Genomic DNA, 19,599 nt, shown 5'->3' with positions numbered 1-19,599 from the left:
AATGGCTAAGTACCTTTCTTGATGTGATCGCCACAGAGCTCTGTTACGTAATGGGCTGATGTGCAAGATAAGGTGAAGGCGCTGCTGAAAAGAGGGTGTTGTTTGTCTTTGCTCTCTGTGCCAGTTTGGCATACCTAAAATGTGACTGGGTTTATTTTGGACACAGTTCAGGTAAGTTCTATGTCATATCAGGGAACAGAACCGAAGCATAAAAAAATAGAAAGTAGATGTGGCCCATACACACATTTAATAGTCTGCTAGTCATCAGAAGTTGTGATGAATGTGACATTAAATGTGGTGAGGAATGCAATTCATCTGAACCAGCATAGGTTGATTAGATGCATGACTTACAAGCTACTCAAAACTTCAAAAAGGAAGCAGGCACGAGACCAAAGGACTGCCTTCAAAAGTAAAAGGTGAGTATTTACAACAGACTGATTCAAGAACAGGAGGTGCTGAGCACTCAAGTTAGGGTTTGGTGGAACTAAGCAAATACCCTGTGATATGAGGAAGGTCGGGTCAGAGTTTTTTCCTAATTTTTCCTTCAGAACTTTGCACCCAGGTGTGGACATGAAAGGATGAAGGGGTTGGCAAGGATTTTATTTGGATTTGCAAATGTGTATTTTGAAAGGGCACTTTTCTGAAAGGCCTTACTGTTCCAACACCGAGTCTGCAGTTTCAAAATGCTCAGAAACTATGAATGGAACCCTTTCTAGTAACCATATTTTTCTTTCTTTCTGCCTTAAAAATTATTACGATTTTTGAATCTACCGGTCTCATTGATGCATACATGCAAGTCATTACCAAGGAACTACCCACTTCCACCACAGAGCGTTCAATCAAGCAAATAATGAACCACTTCATCCAAATCCACATCCTCTTTGGCCAGCGCAGCACACAGGCTGGCATGTTGCGTGTGAAGAAACTGGATTACCAAAGTCCTTCTAACCACAGCACACACAAAACTCCATGTAGGACGACTGGTCATCTGGAAGACATTATTGGAACTGCAAAGCGGGAGGGGGGTTTTCTCAGAAGCAATGAACTCTGAGATGGAACACCACAGTTTCCCTAAATAGAGATCAAGACATGCAGTGCTGCCATCGCACACCTTGGAAGTGTAACCTTTCTCCCAGACAAGATATCTAACACGGCTGCCATTCTACAGCCAACCTTTTTCTGAGTAACTCAACGCACAACCTGAAGTTAAATTTAAACCCCCAACACACACACACACACACACACACTCAACCGACGTCCTATGAAAATTGTCCGACTGCGATATCCAGAGGCTAGTTTTATTAAGACACATTTCTGACAAACTAAAGTCTTTATAAGAGGTTTTAAATGGCATTTTGTTAACACTTTTAAACACGTCTATTGGGACTAAAGAGCAACATACTCAACGATAGAATTAAAGTCTCCTGCCTTGCATGTCTCTAGCTTAGTGATAACCCTTATAACAAAAAGAGTTTTTTGTTTATTTATTTACTATATCTGTGGCTGGCCTCTGAATGACACGGGTCAGGCTGGAGATAGAGTTGCTTCTTGGTACTGTCAACGATGTGAATTGTATCATGTAGCAGACAAGATATGGCAGAAATGTTTGGAGCTATCGGTGATGATTTCTAAGATGCCTTGGCATGAGATCAAGCGGTGAACTTGCCCCTACTGGCCAGAGCCAATAGCCATGGAAACACGTACAAATATACACACTAATAATTGTGAAACATTTGCTTTGATAATAATGCTGGAAATAACACGATTGACAAGCAAAAAGGTAAAGCTGATTTTACAACACCTTTCATAACGGTTTACAAAATAGTGCATGAGACAAATATATTTTCTGTAAGTACCTAAGTGTAGCTGAAAAACATTTTTTATCTGTTCAAAATGTACCTTAAAGGGAGATTTGTCAAGTATTTAATACTCTTATCAACATGGGAGTGGACAAATATGCTGCTTTATGCAAATGTATGTATATATTTGTTATTGCAAATCAATAAACAACACAAAACAATGACAGATATTGTCCAGAAACCCTCACAGGTACTGCATTTAGCATAAAAAATATGCTCAAATCATAACATGGCAAACTGCAGCCCAACAGGCAACAACAGCTGTCAGTGTGTCAGTGTGCTGACTTGACTATGACTTGCCCCAAACTGCATGTGATTATCATAAAGTGGGCATGTCTGTAAAGGGGAGACTCGTGGGTACCCATAGAACCCATTTACATTCACATATCTGGAGGTCAGAGGTCAAGGGACCCCTTTGAAAACGGCTATGACAGTTTTTCCTCGCCAAAATTTTGCGCAACTTTGGAGCGTAATTTATCCTTCACGACAAGCTAGCATGACATGGTTCTAGTTTCATATGATGCCAGGATCTTCACTCTAGCTTTAAAACTGAGCCGCTACAACCTCCGAGGACAGAGTGTATTACCATTGTCTTACTCTTTTTAGAACAGCTGAGGGTCGACACACATTATGAGACTCTTTCAATAGTTTTGTGGCAACTTGGGAAAGGAGAGTATGGAGACAGGGGCCCCTTGGACGTGTCTCTACAAGCCTGCATGTTTGGCAGACCTTCTCATGATATCCCAGAAGGCCTCAGCCAGTCAGTAGTCAGTTAGACAACCGCAGGTTGAGGAAGTCGATGCAGCTGCCACTGGTGCTGCTGCTGTGGTGTGGGGGGAGCAATCTCCCCGGCTGAAACGGTATGTCTGAAACGAACAAACTGCAGACTGTGGGCAGGACAGGCGTGGGGCACCACCAACGCACTAAAGATAGCACACACTTTGGATAAATTTAGAGGGTCTACTCAAGTAACCAGCATTTTCAGGTTATACCATTCTTTCTCATCTGAAAAAGGTCTAGCTGAGGCACGCCAGTAAAAACTAATAACCAGGGGAATGTATACCACACCACACGTGACCGCACACTGAGCATTAAGTGCATTATAATATAAAATATATTACATATTAAAAGTGGATTTGTCTGTACAGTAGCATTTATGAAAAAAGGATGCAGCTTATATTAAGACCTTCAACAACATTCAAAAAGCAGAGATTTAACATGCTTTAACATGCTTGTACTATAAGTCAATGAATGATTCCAGCTTTGAGCTGAAGTAAAAGAAAAAGGGCAGGCAATGTCTCCTCCTGCAGGGTTGAAGATGCAGTGCACAAGCTAAGCAGCAGCCAATGAGGAGACTGTTGCTACAGCCGGACCATTAACCCTATGAAGTGCAGACCATCAATGAATCACAACACAAATAGCCACCGTTTCCTGACGTGCAATTAACTGTGAACCAGTATCATCAGGCCACATACCAACACATACTCAGTGATTACTACTTCAAGAGCATACATGCAATGCCTGAATCTGTAAGTACAGACTGACAGACCTGTATCACATTCAGGAAGAAGACATAGTGTCATTTTACTAGATTGATTTTAATGAAATGCTGTCACCTTGTGAAGTCTGATATTTGTTTGAATGTGTAGGGTTAGATCGATGCAAACAGCCTAGCGAAGAGAACCAGTCAAACCACCCCAAAATATTCCCTTTTCTGCCAATTATCATGAAACATTATATTATGTTTTAATTGTGTGAATGCCCCCCCTGCCCTTAATGTTTCAAAATAAAAGTTAATTCTACCCTAATAGTACTTTCTGTCAAACGACATACAGTTTTAAAGGTTCATCCAACCAAAATACTTTCTTTCTAACAACTTATAGTTTTAAAAGTTTATTCCACCCAAATACTACTTTATGTATTTTCAGCAATGCTTTGCAATTAATTTCAGCTGTCAGCATTGGCATGCATTTTCTGCAGGAAATGCAACCATCTAGTTGTTTCTGTGATGCAATAATGAGATCTCGCGTCAATCAGTTTTATGTACAAGCTGAGTGTGTGGAAAGGTTTTGTGGGGTTCATTATCAGCACAAATAAGCATATCAGTTAATCTGAAGTGAGAGATTCAAGATGTTTAAAATCAAAACTCATCTGTGATAGGAACAATACATGTAAAATAATTTCTGTAGTCTGCTAAACAAAGCCAGAAAAATGTGGTTTATGTGTGAGCATTTGAAGGAGATGTCATCTTGATCTTGCACTTCTAACGGTGTGACAGAAGTGAGTGATACTTGTTTAAAAGATGTGTAACTGCAATGTGAGTTCTGCACTGAAAGGGTGTGCTGTAACTGCTCTTTGTCCTCTGAATAGCCGTCAAAGCATATTGAGAGACACAAGACGGCTCTTTAGTAAAGTAAGTGCTTCTATTTTTAATAGTTCTGACCAGCATTATGACCCAAACTAGGAAAATAATTCGAAAATAACTGAAACAATCTATCTTGCTCAAGGCATTATGTAACACCACAACTCCACAGCACGAGGCTTACACACAGTACCTAGCAACACTAGCTAGTCCAGCTCGTCTCCCTCCCTGTCAAATACATGACATATTTCAAATACCTTTTCTGGTCCCCTTGACGTTGGGCTTCTCTCTAATCCCACCTCTCGTTTTATTGCACCACTTCTTCACATCTATCCGCCTCTCTCTCTCTCTCTCTCTCTCTCTTTTTCTCTCTCTCTCTCTCTCTCTCTCTCTCTCTCTCTCTTTCTCTCTCTCTCTCTCTTAATCCTGCTAGCAGACATGCTCTGACTCTATTAAAGAAGATTTGCCAATTCAGACTTCTTCAGTCTCTGCATACAATCAAGTAATGAAACAGTTTTGCACGCTTTCATGCACACAAGTCTTACTGGGTTTATACACTAACGCAGTTTGGAGAGAGAGAGAAAAAAAATCACATACAGTCTTGATTTCATTGAGCCCTCAATTACATTACTTATCTTTTCTCAGTCACATCACTGAATAGCAATATTAAAAAAAAAAAGTGTATAACTACAGCAGTTGAGAATGTGTCACTATTTTTTGGTCGTGTCTAGAAGGGAACCCACGAGTTGGGGAAACTGTCACGAGGAGGTTAAAGTTAAGCATTGATCTCAAATAGTTAAGGTCGTCGGGCTGCGAGTCCTGCAAGAGTTTTTGCAAATTTCAGATCAGATTTTGCAATTTGCGGGATAACTTCTAGACACAATCCTATTTCTACACAATTTAACACAGGAAAACCTAAGTGATACTCACTCAAACTAGCTTAGCGTAGGTCAGTTGCATTTTAACCCACGTTAATAGGTGGTTTAAATCTATATTTGGACATGTTAAACCTTGTTTTGTGTTTTTTTTTGTTCATTAACCAACAGAAAACTAATCTGCAACTATTGTTTAAGCCAATTTCAAGCAGAAATGGAAAATATTCTTTGGATGCAGCTTCTCAAATTAGGGATGCACCAATCCGACTTCTTCAGTCCCGATAACGTTACCTGGGCTTTGAGTATCTGCCGATGCCGAGTATTGATCCGATACCAGTCTTTAATTAATAAACTGTATGCCTCACTGTGTGGAAGTGACTAGAATCATTCTTTTATGTGTAAAGAAACATCAGGCTTGACATAAACATTGCTTTCCTAACTTTGTAAAACAAAATGTAACAACAGTAAAGTTACAGTAAATTGTTATTTATTATCAAAATAATAAATCGTACACCAACCAAAATCTTTTTAATTAATAGAAATTACAAGTCAGGTGTAAACCTTTCTAATGCAGCAACAAATTTGTCAAAACTTAAGCAGGAATTATAATTTTAGTATATAATATATATTGTATATAAACATAGAATTGAATTGAATAGATCAGCCCCGTTGTCACAGATATTTGATCCAGCTATTTGAGTCAGTGTCGGACGATATCTGATTGGGTATCGGTGCATCCCTGTCTTAAATGTAAGGATTGCTATTTCTTTTTCTTATGGGATAGATAACTAATTATCTTTGGGTTTTGGACTATTGGTGGGACAAATTTATGAAATTTAAAGATGACACTTTGAGTTTTTGGGATATTTTGATGGGCATTTTTACTGTTTTCTGATATTTTGTAGACAAACAATTGATCAATAATGAAAATAATCATTAGCTGCAGCCCTAGTTATAAGCACTTACTGCACTTTTTTCATACGATTTTCCTAGAATCATAAGAAAAGGATGAGACTGTGTTGTCATATTAGCTCTGGAAAGTCGCTAACACTGAGAGACAACCACAAAAAAACGAGCAACAGCTCATATTCTACAAGTTAAACAAGATGACAGTCATTTAATGACCACTCCTCTGTGACCCAGTCCGCTGTTGGAAACTATGACAAGCCAAAAATATATTTAAATGCAGCTCCAGTCTGACGTTTGCTGGCAGTGGATTGTTCGCTGCCACTCTCCTCATCCCCGACTAATGTCGGCAACATTACGAACTAATTTCAAGCATTTCAAACATTGTTCACCACAGCTGAACATTCTAAACCTGGTAGTAATTAATGATGTACTAATTCAAAAAGTCAAATAAACCTAAATTAGTAAAATTAGCCTCATGCCAGCAGCATGTACATTGATAACAATGACAGTGTAAAACAGCAATCGCCGGGGTCCTATTCAGTGTGCAGACCATTTATTGTCCAGTTGCATTGTGCACCAAGTTACTGCAATCAGCACTTAGCACAATACTGATTCATCACAAAGCTACAAATCAGTCTACCATGCAGTCTGTCTCCACCAAAGAAGCGCCAACACATTCCTGGCCCCAGCTGCCTTTAGCCCCACAGAGGAACATCACAACAAATAAAAGCTAATTATTAAAAATAACTTCTGTGCTGCTGTGTTCATCCTGTCACTGACTTGAGTGGATTTGTTAATATGTGTGGAGAAGAAAGTGAAATGCAGACAAATCTGAAACCGAGTTGCAACATGCCCAATTTAAGAGAGAAGTTAATTCTCAGCAGAGAAAAATTGACAGTAATGTCAGAAAGAGTGTTCAATACAGCAGATGTCAGCCTAAGCACGAAAGAGGCCCAGAGAAGGAGAACTACATTATCTCAATCTCCAGCTATGCAGAGTACTCTCCCTGCAACTGTGTCCTCTGTATAGACGGCTCTCTTCCTTCCAGTAGCCCTTTTCAAAATGTCCAACTACTACCTCAACCCACATCTTCCATATAGTTAGCCTAATGCACAAATATATGATCGTAAAATCCACATTTTGCATTTACTTGTACTGAAAAAGTTTATTTACATAAAAAAAATCTGCTTTTGAAATGTACTATAGTCACCAGAGAGCTTTAAAAATGTACTACAGTCAAAAACATGATGATAAGCCTCAGACAGAGTTGAAGCCTGATGGCATCAAATATTTCCTTTAACAAGACTGAGCATGTAAAGCTGAACCTTGTGAGAGCATGCAGAGTAACAACCAGTTATTCACACCTTTATCTGGAACATTTGGAGGAATGTTCAGTAAGACTGGCTGTCGGTAGATAGACAGTTATACACAGTGACATAGCCAGACGATGGCTTGCTTGCTATTTCTTTTTCTTATGTGATAGGTAACTAATTCTCTTTGGGTTTTGGACTATTTGTTGGGCAAATTTAGGAAATTTAAAGATGACACCTTGAGTTTTTGGGATATTTTGAGCTCAGCTCCATCGGGGGGCGTTTGAATGCATTTAACATAAATGTCAGTATATGGGTGCTCTACAGTTGTAGCGTTGGCCCATTTGACCAAGGAGATGAGAGTGACGGCCGGCTCGACAGCACGTTACCGCGATACGATATAGTTTCCTGTCCGTGACAGAGTTAGCATGCTAGCTTTACCCGTGATGTCTAACTCTGCTTTTCCAGCAATGTGTGAAACCCAAAGTGTTTCCATACTTTACTGGATGTGTAGTGTTTACCACGCTGGAATTAACACTGGGTGCAGGTCGTATCCAGGCAAACCCTCCACCGTTTTTCTGCCTTGTTGTTTCGGCTCGCTGCTGCTGGCTGCGGTTTGTTTGGTGACGTCACGTTACTCAGACTACAACAACAAAAGCGGTAACTTCTTTCTACCTCCGCACGGAGTCAAATGCAGCAAATATATCGATTCTGGAATTAAAAAGATCTATTTCAAAATCCAAAAAACTAAAACTAAAACATTAAATTGCCATACATAGGTGAATAAATTTTTTCCCGCCCCTATTAAAAAGGCAGCTTTAAAAAAAATATTCTGCACTTCTGTATGCAATCAAATAAGCAAACAGAGCTGTTAGAGGGGCTTGGTTCTGTGAGTTTTAATCTCTGAGTTCCTTTCTCTTGGCGGGGCCCTAACACATGTATATTCTCTCAACTGAGAGGCCCAGAAAAGGAGCAACACTTTAATGTTTAAAAAAAAAGGCTGAGAGCTGGAATGAGGCGGAATAGTTTCCCAGCCCGGTCCTCTTCTCTTTCTCCCTCACCCTCTCCACATCTGCTGCACTCATGTAAACCCCTGTGGCTCCGAGAGGAGAGGCCCCTCCATTCTCCACCTCTTTTCCCCCTACCAGAGCTGACTGTAGGAACTATCAAAACATTAAAAAAAAAAAAAAGGAGGAGGGGGAGGCGGAAGAAAAAAAAAAAGCTGAGGAGTAGGAGGAAGGGAGTGAGATCCCTTGGCGGTGGGCAATAAATCACAAACACTCTGGGAGCAACAAGAGCCCTGCCTCCACCGCGGAGCCCCTCTTCAAAGCCCTCTTGAGCATGCAGAGCCCGAGTCCCTCCCAATGCCGCCCCCTGCACCATCAGCCTCTGTGCCAAGCCCCCAGCTTCGCTCCAGTCCTGATCCTTTTGCACACTATCAAGTACAGGCTCTCTCCCTCTCCCCTACCCACAACCTCGGGGCCCCTTCTCTCCCCCTGTCTCCCCCCGTCTCCCACAGCCCAGGACACAGAGACTTTTCTTCTCCCGGTGCTACATTCACACTCGCTCCAGGCTTAGCGCTGCCACTCAACCACAACACAGCCATTCAACACATGCCCCCTTCATACAGCTCCTCGCTCACCCTGCAAACCCACAGCAAAGAATTTCACAATCGTACCACAAAGGGCAGAAACTAGAAACCTGGCAACTACAGCTGCTCTTTAGGTGAGCAGAAAAGCCTTAAGCGTACATTGGTTCAAGCCACAGTGTCTTTAAAAAGATGCAAGTTTTAATTGCAGTTCATAGTTGTGGCCTGAGCAGTAACACTGATTTTAAAGGGTAATTTTTATATGCAACCATCTTGAAATTCACAGAACTTGAACGAAACATAATAAATACAGCTTACTTGACATCACTTGCTAAAAAAAATATAACTACAGTAAGGCAATACTTTTCTTTCTTCGAGATATCATGTAAAACACTTTTAGTTAGGGATGCACAATACCACTTTTTTCAGACTAAGTATGAGTTAGGGCTGGGCAATATATTGATATTATATTGATATCGTGATATGAGACTAGATATCATCTTAGATTTTGGATATCGTAGTATGCCATGTGTTGTCTTTTCCTGGTTCTAAAGACTGCATTACAGTAAAGTGATGTAATTTTCTGAATTTACCAGACTGCTCTAGTTGTGCTATTATTTGCTTTTACCCACTTAGTCATTATATCTACATTACTGATGATTATTTATCAAAACTCTCATTGTATAAAGATTTCGTAAAGCACCAATAGTCAACCCTACAATACCGTCGTAATATCGATATCGAGGAATTTGGTGAAAAATATTGTGATTTTCTCCATATCGCCCTGCCCTGGTACGAGTACAAGTACTTACATTTGCTGATACAGAGTATCAATATGAGTACTTACTAATACCATTACAGTTCTAACATTGACATTGAAAACATGTTTTATTATTTTTATTATTATTATTATTATTTTCTTATGTTAATTAAACATGATGCTGTTGCTGACATTTTAACATTCAACTTTGTGTTTTCCGGATACCAACAGATATAGTTTGCAGTAGGGATATTAATTATTACCATTTAAATATTAAAAATTAAAGGAGAATAGCTGGTCCAACCAGCTTTAAGTGTGCCTGAGCTGGAGTTGTTGCTAACCTCAGGGCTAATCCCCTTCACTTTAATCAGCGGGACTTGGCTTGGTCTCCTCACAGGTTTTAACAGGATTTATAGCCTTTATTTACCGACAAATAAACTGTACACAGACTGCACTGCTACGTTCACAGCTACTGTATACCATTACTGCTAACTTCATACACATCGCACACTCTCACATTGCTCTCTCTCTCAGACGACCAGACAATCGTTGACGTTACACTGGGCTTGCAATACACTGGTGGCGACACACTGCTGACAACCTTGCAGCTAACTAATTGACGCAATGGAAGTTAAAGTGGCTGCATGTGTCCACGATAATGCACAGCATGCAACATCGTGGTTGCTAACTCTCCCAGACGGGTCGCGTGAACTGGGGAATGCCTGTTTTACACTGAAGCTGGCGATAAATGGTGGACTTAACCTATTCATGTATCTGGTTATCGTTGCAGCTCGGCGGCTTGTTGAACACTTCAACCACAGCACCCCTGCATGCAAGGAACTAATCCTCTAGGTTAACGTCACGTTGCCGTAAAGTGTTACCGGGTGCGGTTGTATCGGAACAGTTTTACGAGTACATGAGCGCATTATCGGACCCGATACCTGATACTGGTATCGGTGCATCCCCACTTTTATTACTAATTTCCCATCTCACTCAAAGTAAAATAAAAGATTAATTTCATCTCTTTGTGTCTGCTTTACTGGTCACAAAACTGGGGTTACACTGCTCGTCTACATATGTCAGAAGAACAACAAGAACCAGCTTCTAATTATTGTTTAATTTATGTAAATATGTATGTCATTATACGTTTAGGAGCAGTTAGCTAAAGTCCTGTGCTCCAAAGGGTGAGTTAAGTTAGTTGTAACATTATCATGAGAAGAAAATGTTGACAACTTGCTGACAAACTAAAACAAGCTTTGAGGATGTGGGAAGGCATTTTGTTTTCAATTTTGATGGAGCTATCCAAACTGTTGCCCCCAGGCTTTCAGAGCAATTTGCCTTAATCACCAGAGTATATAGGGATCTAATCATCTTTGTCAACACTGATGAGGGAAATATATTCCCTTAAGATGTGGCTTTGTGGAGAAGCACAGATGATATCCACTGGTAACATATGGCTAGCCCGATATGCTGTGGTGTACTATAGCTGGATAAATGCCAGCATTGTCCTCTGGGACTGAGCTTGGTTCACATCCAGTGCAGCTGTACAGCTCAGGGCAGAGACACTTGTTGTCAAAGACTGCAACTGTTCTGCAAAATCATCATCTTTCTCACACTTTATTATCCTGAATCCAAATCTGTGAATAGTTTATGTTTTCATTGAACTATTAATTAGTCATCAACAGGGAGTCCGAACTCCAGAGACATCCCCACACACTGTTATCACGTGACCAAAAACTAAACAATCTCCATGACAGCTGCGGAAACACTGATGAAGGCCACAAGATGTGACTGAAAGCTCCGTAAAAAAAACAAGTGCAAGGACCTTGCAATAAGAACAATTAATCAACCGTTTCAAAATGAAAATGTCATGTTTTGTTGGCACAGCTGTCTCTTTCTTTTATCCTTCATTGCCTTGACGAGTAATATTTTGATCCTCAGGCTACATAAATTCTCACTAATGTCAAAATCTTTCAAAAGTGCATGTTACAGGTGAACTGAAATCTGAAATGTGAAAATCAAATCAAATCAAAGTAATGCATGATATCATGAAGGTCAACACTATATCTCAAATATGCCATTATGGAGTTCACATCCTGTAGTTTTCACTGGCGCCAGAGGAACAATGAAGAATTTGTCACATATGCAAACATTTGAAACTTTTGCTAAAACTATTACACGAGGAGGTTGAATGTCTGCATCCAAAACATCTAAGTTTTTAACATTTCATTATGGCTCTAGTTTACAGCAGTACAGTGCATGAACAATAACCACAATGACATTAACACATGACTGTTGTAGCGTACTACTATGTTTCAAAGTAGTTACTGGAGATTTGGATGGGTGGAAATGTTGGAAAAAAACCGTGGTTCCTCATCACCTGCATAGCACTACTGGTCAAAGCCCCGCAACACAGCTGTCCTGTCTCTGACATGTCAAGTAATTCAATTATTCTGCACAAAATCTGACTTAGTGATTCATTTGCATCTTTAATTTTAATTCATTTTTGAATTCGCTCGTTAGCCGCAAGCCAACGGCTCAGTCGTCGCCATGTTGAGAGCCGTGTGGAGGCAATGCAAATGCTCCCAATCTCGCATTTAGTTCTGTTAACTAATTAGTACATTGATGGAAAATGTATCTGCTACAATTGTGATAATCAAATTATCGTTCAAGTTATTTCCTGGTTTTCTTACATGCCTATGACAGTAAACTAAATATATTTGTTTTTATGACATGCGATTAACATCTTCCACTATATTTACTGACATTTTATAAACCAAAATAAAGAAAATAATTGTCAGATTAATCAGTAATGAATGGTGGCAGGCCTACTTGTTATACAGTTCTGTAGAGTGGTGTTAAACTCACCTTGTTCGGAGTCCGAGTCGGTCTCTCCCCTGGAGGCACCAGGAGCTACAGGTAAGGGTCTGAGGGGCCTTGGCTTGGGTGTGGGGGGAGATATCCTCTTCTTTCCGATAAACTCGACATATGTCCCAGGGAAGTCCCCTTTTTCCTGAGTGGTTTCATTGAAGCCTGGCAGCCAGCCAATCTCATCTGGCCTCTGTTCCAGCCCATCCTTGTACCCAAGAGCCACCAGAGCTCCTTTGCTCACCAACAGTATATCCCCCACATGCAGATTGATGTCCTCCTCCCTCTCCTTCTTGTAGTCATAAAGCGCTCTGTACTGATATCCTTCAGCACTCATATTGATCACTTTACTGGTTGAATCTTCAAAACAACACCTTGACACAAGGTTACTTTTCAGGTTTCTCTGATTGTGTGCTTAGTCCAGGTACACATTTGCTAGTTCAAGTAGTTGTATGTGTACACTTCCAAGAAACCTTCTGCCGTTCTTGGGACACAACACCATCTAGCTTGTCTTCATTCTTTCACAGTTCCTGTCTCTACCGAATGATTTGCAGCTCTCTTGGTGTGTTGCCTCACAGTATGTACCCATCAGTAAATGGCCTGCAGCTGCAATCTTGAGAATGCTATCCAGACCTGTAAGAGGAGAGTGGAGGCCATTTTCAACACATTGCATAAGACAATTACAACAGAAGTCACACTCAATGTGTACTCAAATTTACAAAATAAGATCCTGTATAAAATATTTGAAACAGTAATGGATCTGCAGGAAAGCCATCGTGGATATTTTTACTATTTATATTTATAGTGAGAATACAAAGCCTACTTAACACATGGCTCAACTCTGCTATTTACAGCATTTTATTAAAAAAAAAAAAATAGTTTTTAGTATTTAAGCACTTACTTTAAACTATATTATAACTTTATTCTACTCGTGCAACTCTACATGGTGAGTTGGTGGCAGATCAGATTTTCTTTGAAGAAGACACATTTACAGTGTGTTTAATGAAATGTAACATTAAGCCCCTTTATTAAGATAAGATAAGATTAACCTTTATTAATCCCCGCAGGGAAATTCAGGTGTCAAAGCAGCAACATCAGCAAACAGAGTGAAACACAGGAGAGGTAAAGGTGTAGAAAAAATATAAAAACAATAATAGAGATATAAAAGATATAGAGTGAATGGGTGAACATAGTGTATACAGTCCGTCAATAAATAAATGTAGTATGTACAATAAATAAATAATAAAAATAATAAGTAATGTGTACATATGTGCAGTCTATAAAGTAGTATATAATGTAAAGTGCGCCAGTGGTTAGAGTCCAAGATGGTTGCAGATAGTGCGTGTTTAAAGTTATAAAGTCCTCAACAAATCATTCATATATGAATTAATTATCATTTAATCCTATTGCATCACTATTTCTCTTGGTGAAAAAGTTGACCAGGATTCAAAACGACTGTAGTAATAGTAAAGAAGTAACTGATGCAGACTCCATCAGTGATGAGCTGTTATTTAATGGCACACTGGGCAGTGCTGTTCAGCCAACACAGGACTGCTAACATCAGCATTATCAGTTTAAACAGTTTACATTGTTCATTGTTATAGAACTAAATAGAAACATCTTTGGTAGGTTTGTAAAACGCGTTGGCGGCAAATGTGTGGATTTGTAAAGCATTGTTATATTGTATTGTTCTGTTAGTTTTAGAGGAGTCAGTGAGGTTAGTGAGAAGATGTGTGCCAGCAGGCTGCTGAACAGCTAGCTCAGTTAGCTCACTAGCTAACATTATGGGCTAGCGTTGAATAGATCTACTGGAAGTAGTCAGAGTTTACTAGATGTTGACATTGTGTGTTTCCTTTAGTGATGGGAAGAAAACAACCCTCCGTGAAGTGCTTAGTTTTAGAACATAGTTAAATAACTTAAATAAATAAATAAATAACGTTATGTAAGTTATGGCAAAGCTAGAAAGTAACTTCAGTGTAACGTACCAACCTCCAGGAACATGTAGCGACATGACCAGCAGCACATTAGCGTATTAAAGTAGCACACTAGTAACATTATAGCGAGCAGCTACATACCGAGTCTTCTGCACGGATCCACAGAGTCGTCTTCTTCCACTGCGTTACACTTCACAGTTACGGGTTATTATCAACAACACGCAACCCTAAACACATCCTCTACCAGCACGGTTAAAAACACAAACGCTCCAGCAGCGTTTAAATCCGGTTTAACGAGCAGTACAAACTGTTACAAGCCGACATAACGGCACGCTTCTCCGGTCCCGGACCAAATGCTCCCGAGCACGGCGCCTCTACGGCCAACAAGGGGCAAGACGAGGCTCGGCAGCTCATTGGCCCGTGTCTCTGTCAATCATAAACGTCACTCAATCTGACCAATCATGTTCTCGATCGGAGCTGATATTCCCCCTTCCCATGTACTCCCGCACGCTACATGAGAAACACCTATAGATGGAAATTACATAACTTTCTGCACGCAATGTTAACCAAAGTCTTTAAAAACACAGCATCTGATCTCATACTGGTTTCAAAGTAACAAAGCAATGTAAAGATATCATTTTACACGATGAGAAGCACTTCAGAGGATATCTGAAAAACAAACACTGTTATAGAATAGAGTATAGCCTGCTCCTCATGTCTCTGTTTTCTCATGTAATACTATCACTGGTGTATTAAATAACATAATATCCATAACAAAACACAGCAGGAAATGAAAAATAAAAATGAGTTTTCTGTAACAGCCAGGACAGCACGTAACCATGTTATTTATTCAGCCCATAGTTTACACTTTTGGTTTCTTTTTATAAATCATTACATGTTCTCAGTGTGGAAGGTCCCAACATCGTACAGAGTCACCATCTGAGGCGCATGACTGTGAATGTGGGTGGCCTAATTATGGTTGGGAAAGAGGGCTGGCTGCTGACAGAAATCCCCTATCAAGTATAAACCCTACTGTCCCGGCTGTGCTAAAAGAGGCTGTAAGCAGCTTTGTACGGGTAGGCACCTCTGAGTGTTCATCAGTGGCCATCAACACTGAGAAAAGAGGAAGGAGTTTAGAAAACAGGAGAATATGTGGTGTTGAAATTCAAACCGCTGCTGTGGCCAGTTGGGAAACTTAAAACTTAAAATAAAATGCACTTTTGACATCTTTTTTAACATTGTTTTATTTTCATCAACCACAATGACCTCACATTACCGTTAACTGCATTTCCTTCTATCATTACTCCACTTATGTGTTTGCATGGACAGAAGATGTATTTTTCCTCCCTTAAATGCCAGACCAAACTGTGTCTAGTAGATAGGATATTATAGTCAGGATTAATATTACTGCTGCAGATCATAGAAATTAATATTGGAACCACCAGACTATATAATCCCCCAACTCTGCCGGCACCACACCTCGACCCCCCCTGCTTAAACAGCCAGGCTCTGGTGACCCATCTGCTGCCCTGCAGATACCCAGACTACACCTCTGGTAGGATCGCTCACTCCCACACAGAACATTTACTGAATTGGACTTTGTTCATGTTTTCTAGCAGACATTTCAGGGTGGGACATAAAACAAAAGCACACCAAACATCCCATAAACTCTGTTTGACTGGTAGAATATTGAACAAACAAGCCAGTTGTGTTGGTGAATTTAATAAAGCTGGTTAATCTTCAAACAGAAAGTTACTCATTAAGTGTTTTTCATCTTCTATAACAAGTGCAAGTCTAAATTTAGCACCTGTGTTTTGGTGAAGTCTTGAACCTGCATCAGTTGTTTATAACATGACATTTCCATGACTGTTTGTTCTTATCATTAATTACTTTGTTATTCTTTGAGCTGCACATCCAGCACATATCAAAATAGCTTAACCAATTATTGATGTTCTATTCTTAATCAGAAAGCTTTTGCATATTTCATGCAAAGCTAAGAAGCTTTCAATGCAACCTAAACGGTATCCATCCGTGATGTTCTACTCTCTAATTGAACACTAATTATGCTAAGATTATTTTGCACTCTAAATCTGAAGGTAGTTTCTACTACACTGCACACTGTCATTAACACTCCAATCAGAACATTTTTCTCCACATAAATTACATTCACACATTTTACTGATTGATGAATTACAGATTAGCCTTTTGGGGGCTTGTCATCTGATCATAATTGAAAATTATAGTCCTCTTCCAAGAAGCTGTTTTACTGATTTATCAGAATAAAAACTGAATTTAAAGGAATAGTTTGACATTTTGGGAAATATGTTGCAGAGATTTACATAAGAAGATCGATACTACTTTCATATCTGTCCGCTAAATATAGGCCTACAGCCAGTTGCCGGTTAGCTTAGCTTAGCATTAAGACTGGAAATGTGTGTGTGTAAGGCTAGCTGTTTCCTTCTCTTTCCAGTCTTTATGCTAAGCTAAGCTAACCATACCATCTGCTGACTGTAGCTTCATATTTAGCGGAAAGAGATGAGAGTGGTATTGATCCTCTCATCTAACTCAGTGGGCACCTCTGGTGAATTGAAGCTGCGGAAGTACCTTCAACCTGCATTCTTTCTACCAGCCAGCAGGGGGCGACTCATTTAATTGTATAGAAGTCTATGAGAAAATGAGCCTACTTCTCTCTTGGTTTATTCCCTCAGTAAACATTGTAAACATGAGTTTATGGTCTCAATCACTAGTTTCAAGTCTTCTTCAATACAGCATGATTTTCATTTAGAAAATTATGGTCCTATTTAGAGTCACATAGACCATAAAGCAGGGGATGCTTTAGGGCGGGGCTAACTTGTGATTGACAGGTCGCTACCATCCATGTTTTCTTCTTACAACTTTAACCCTTTCAAAGTGTGTTTACTGTTCATGAAAGTTAATTCTAACCATTTTGTTCGCCTAAAAATGTTTTATTCAGCATTTGGTTGTACTTAGCTCAAACCTCTCGTGTCACTTCTGGTTGCAAAAAAACCCAACATATAGCAACGGCCAAAAACCAAGATGGTGACAGCCAAAATGCATAACTCGAAGCTTCAAAACCCGAGTTTACAAACCAGTGGGTGACATCACGGTGACTACTTTCACTTCGGATATACAGACTATGATCTAACTCTTAGCAAGAAAGTGAATAAGCAAATTCCCAAAATGTCAAACTTTTGCTTGACAGTTAAGTTGCTTGTAGAAATCCTAATAATTCTCTGTGTGAATATCTATTCTTGATCTGTGTTTGTAGGTTACTTGAATAATTTACCAGATAAGCACTTTCAGTTGACATACATTTCATTGAATGGAACTTGAGGTTCACCATACTGTCAGACCTCCTCAGCTTTTATCATGGTAATTTAACTTAGTGTGACGTGCTCTCAGACCACCTACTGTGCTACAGCATTCCAAAACAGTCTGAAATAGGTCAACAATGCAGAATAATATGCAAATGTATTTAAAATATAGCCTAAAGTTAAATGATACTGTATAAACATACATAAACGTCAAAGGATTAATAATGTGGGCACTATTTTCATATGGATAAGCATGCAGAGAGTCTCAAGATTATTACAGCATATATACTTATCGGCAAAACATTGCTAGTTATTTGAAATATGTAACATGTAAAAAAAAAAGTGTATTGGAAAAATAAATCTGAATCTGTGAAAATGGTTTAGCTTTAGGGAGCAGAGAGCTGTCACTGCTCTCAGGTACATGAGAGAGGGTTCCTTTCATGTTCTAACAGTGGGACCTACTTCTTAAAGAATTCATTCAGCGTGGATCGGGCCCCTTAAACCATTAATCTATGCAGTGTTTTCAAGGCTTTAATAATGGCTAACTTTAGTGTGTAGAGCTCTCCAGCTCCCCCCCTCTCTATTCACTGATTCTTTTACTTTTGTGAGCAAGCTGAGAATTCTCACATGGGTAACCCCATAATGCTCACTCACATAAGATGAACTTGTGAAATGCATCACCCACCACCGTTTATTTAATCAAAACCAAACAAAAAAAGATACTTCCTCCTTATGCTTTAGTTCCCCATCGCCACAGGAATACTCTATAAACTCAGTCACCTCTCCGCTGTATTGGCACATTTGCTTGTTCAGTGTTTCATTATACTTTTATATTGCAGTGCCCATTATCCAAAGAAAGGAATGGGACGAAAACACTCTCAATACCACCTTGGAATTAACGTAAAGGCAGACTTAAGCGTCTCATCTCAACGTAGTGGGCGGAAACATGTATAAAAAATTATTAATAACCTATTTGCATGCATTAAATATGTGCTATTTAGACATTAATGAGAGCTGTTCACATGTTCCTACAGCTAAATTATTACACAGTTCATTAAATCAACTCCACAACATGTATATTCTTTGCTTATCAAAAATCTGAATGATGATGAATTTAAAAGCACTTGTTTCCCTCTCTCTGTGGTTTCCACTCATCCTGACTCACAAAGAGTAATTCACATTGTCGGGAATCGGTCTTTATTAGTGCCACGTTTCTCTCTACTTGATGATTTTCTGCCGCTAATTCCACATCCTGCAATTCAAAGAATCCTCTGCATATTCTTTACAGTGCACAGACTTGCTTGTGTGCTTGTCAGTAACAACATTCCTCTGGTATGAAAGAACACTTCTCTCCACTCAACCATCAACTCATCAGATGTGGCATGACAATGACCTTCTTCTCTGGTTCAGTCCATAAATCATTCATCATCTATATTAGCCACAGTTCAACTGTTTGTCTGGCCTAAGAAGTCCTACATGCTTTAAAGAATATACAGATGCATTGTAGAATAGTCAGGTTTTAATTACAACATACTGTATGTCTGTGAATCAGGAAGGTTATTTGTTACTGATGATGTGACTGCATCTGAGGTTAGCACAAACGTGGAAAGCACTAACGTAATTAATCTTTTACTGTCAGTTCATTATCAACTGGCAAATCTGTATTTTTTCATTTGAAATCTTAAGCCTACAACAACATATCAACTTCTAAGTTAAAATGGTGACAAACCTATTTACACATCCAGCAGACATGGAGCAACATTAGTATTCTCTTCTGTTGTTTCTGACCACCTGGTGAA

General features: G+C 39.5%; 1 protein-coding gene across 1 annotated transcript in view; it reads right to left on the bottom strand.

The window, feature by feature from the left end:
* Positions 1-14,849, bottom strand: part of pik3r1 (phosphoinositide-3-kinase, regulatory subunit 1 (alpha)) — a 29,022-nt gene extending 14,173 nt beyond the window's left edge. Inside the window, exons 1-2 of the mRNA XM_037752025.1 lie at positions 14,607-14,849; positions 12,532-13,164 (exon numbers count right to left, since the gene is read on the bottom strand). Coding sequence (XP_037607953.1) covers positions 12,532-12,868 — 337 coding nt within the window. The 5' untranslated portion in view covers positions 12,869-13,164; positions 14,607-14,849. The remainder of the gene's footprint in view (positions 1-12,531; positions 13,165-14,606) is intronic.
* Between the last annotated feature and the right edge of the window lie 4,750 nt (positions 14,850-19,599).

The sequence above is a fragment of the Sebastes umbrosus genome, chromosome 19 (assembly GCF_015220745.1).
Source record: "Sebastes umbrosus isolate fSebUmb1 chromosome 19, fSebUmb1.pri, whole genome shotgun sequence".
Lineage (NCBI taxonomy): Eukaryota > Metazoa > Chordata > Actinopteri > Perciformes > Sebastidae > Sebastes > Sebastes umbrosus.
This window is presented reverse-complemented; position numbering and strand designations above follow the sequence as displayed.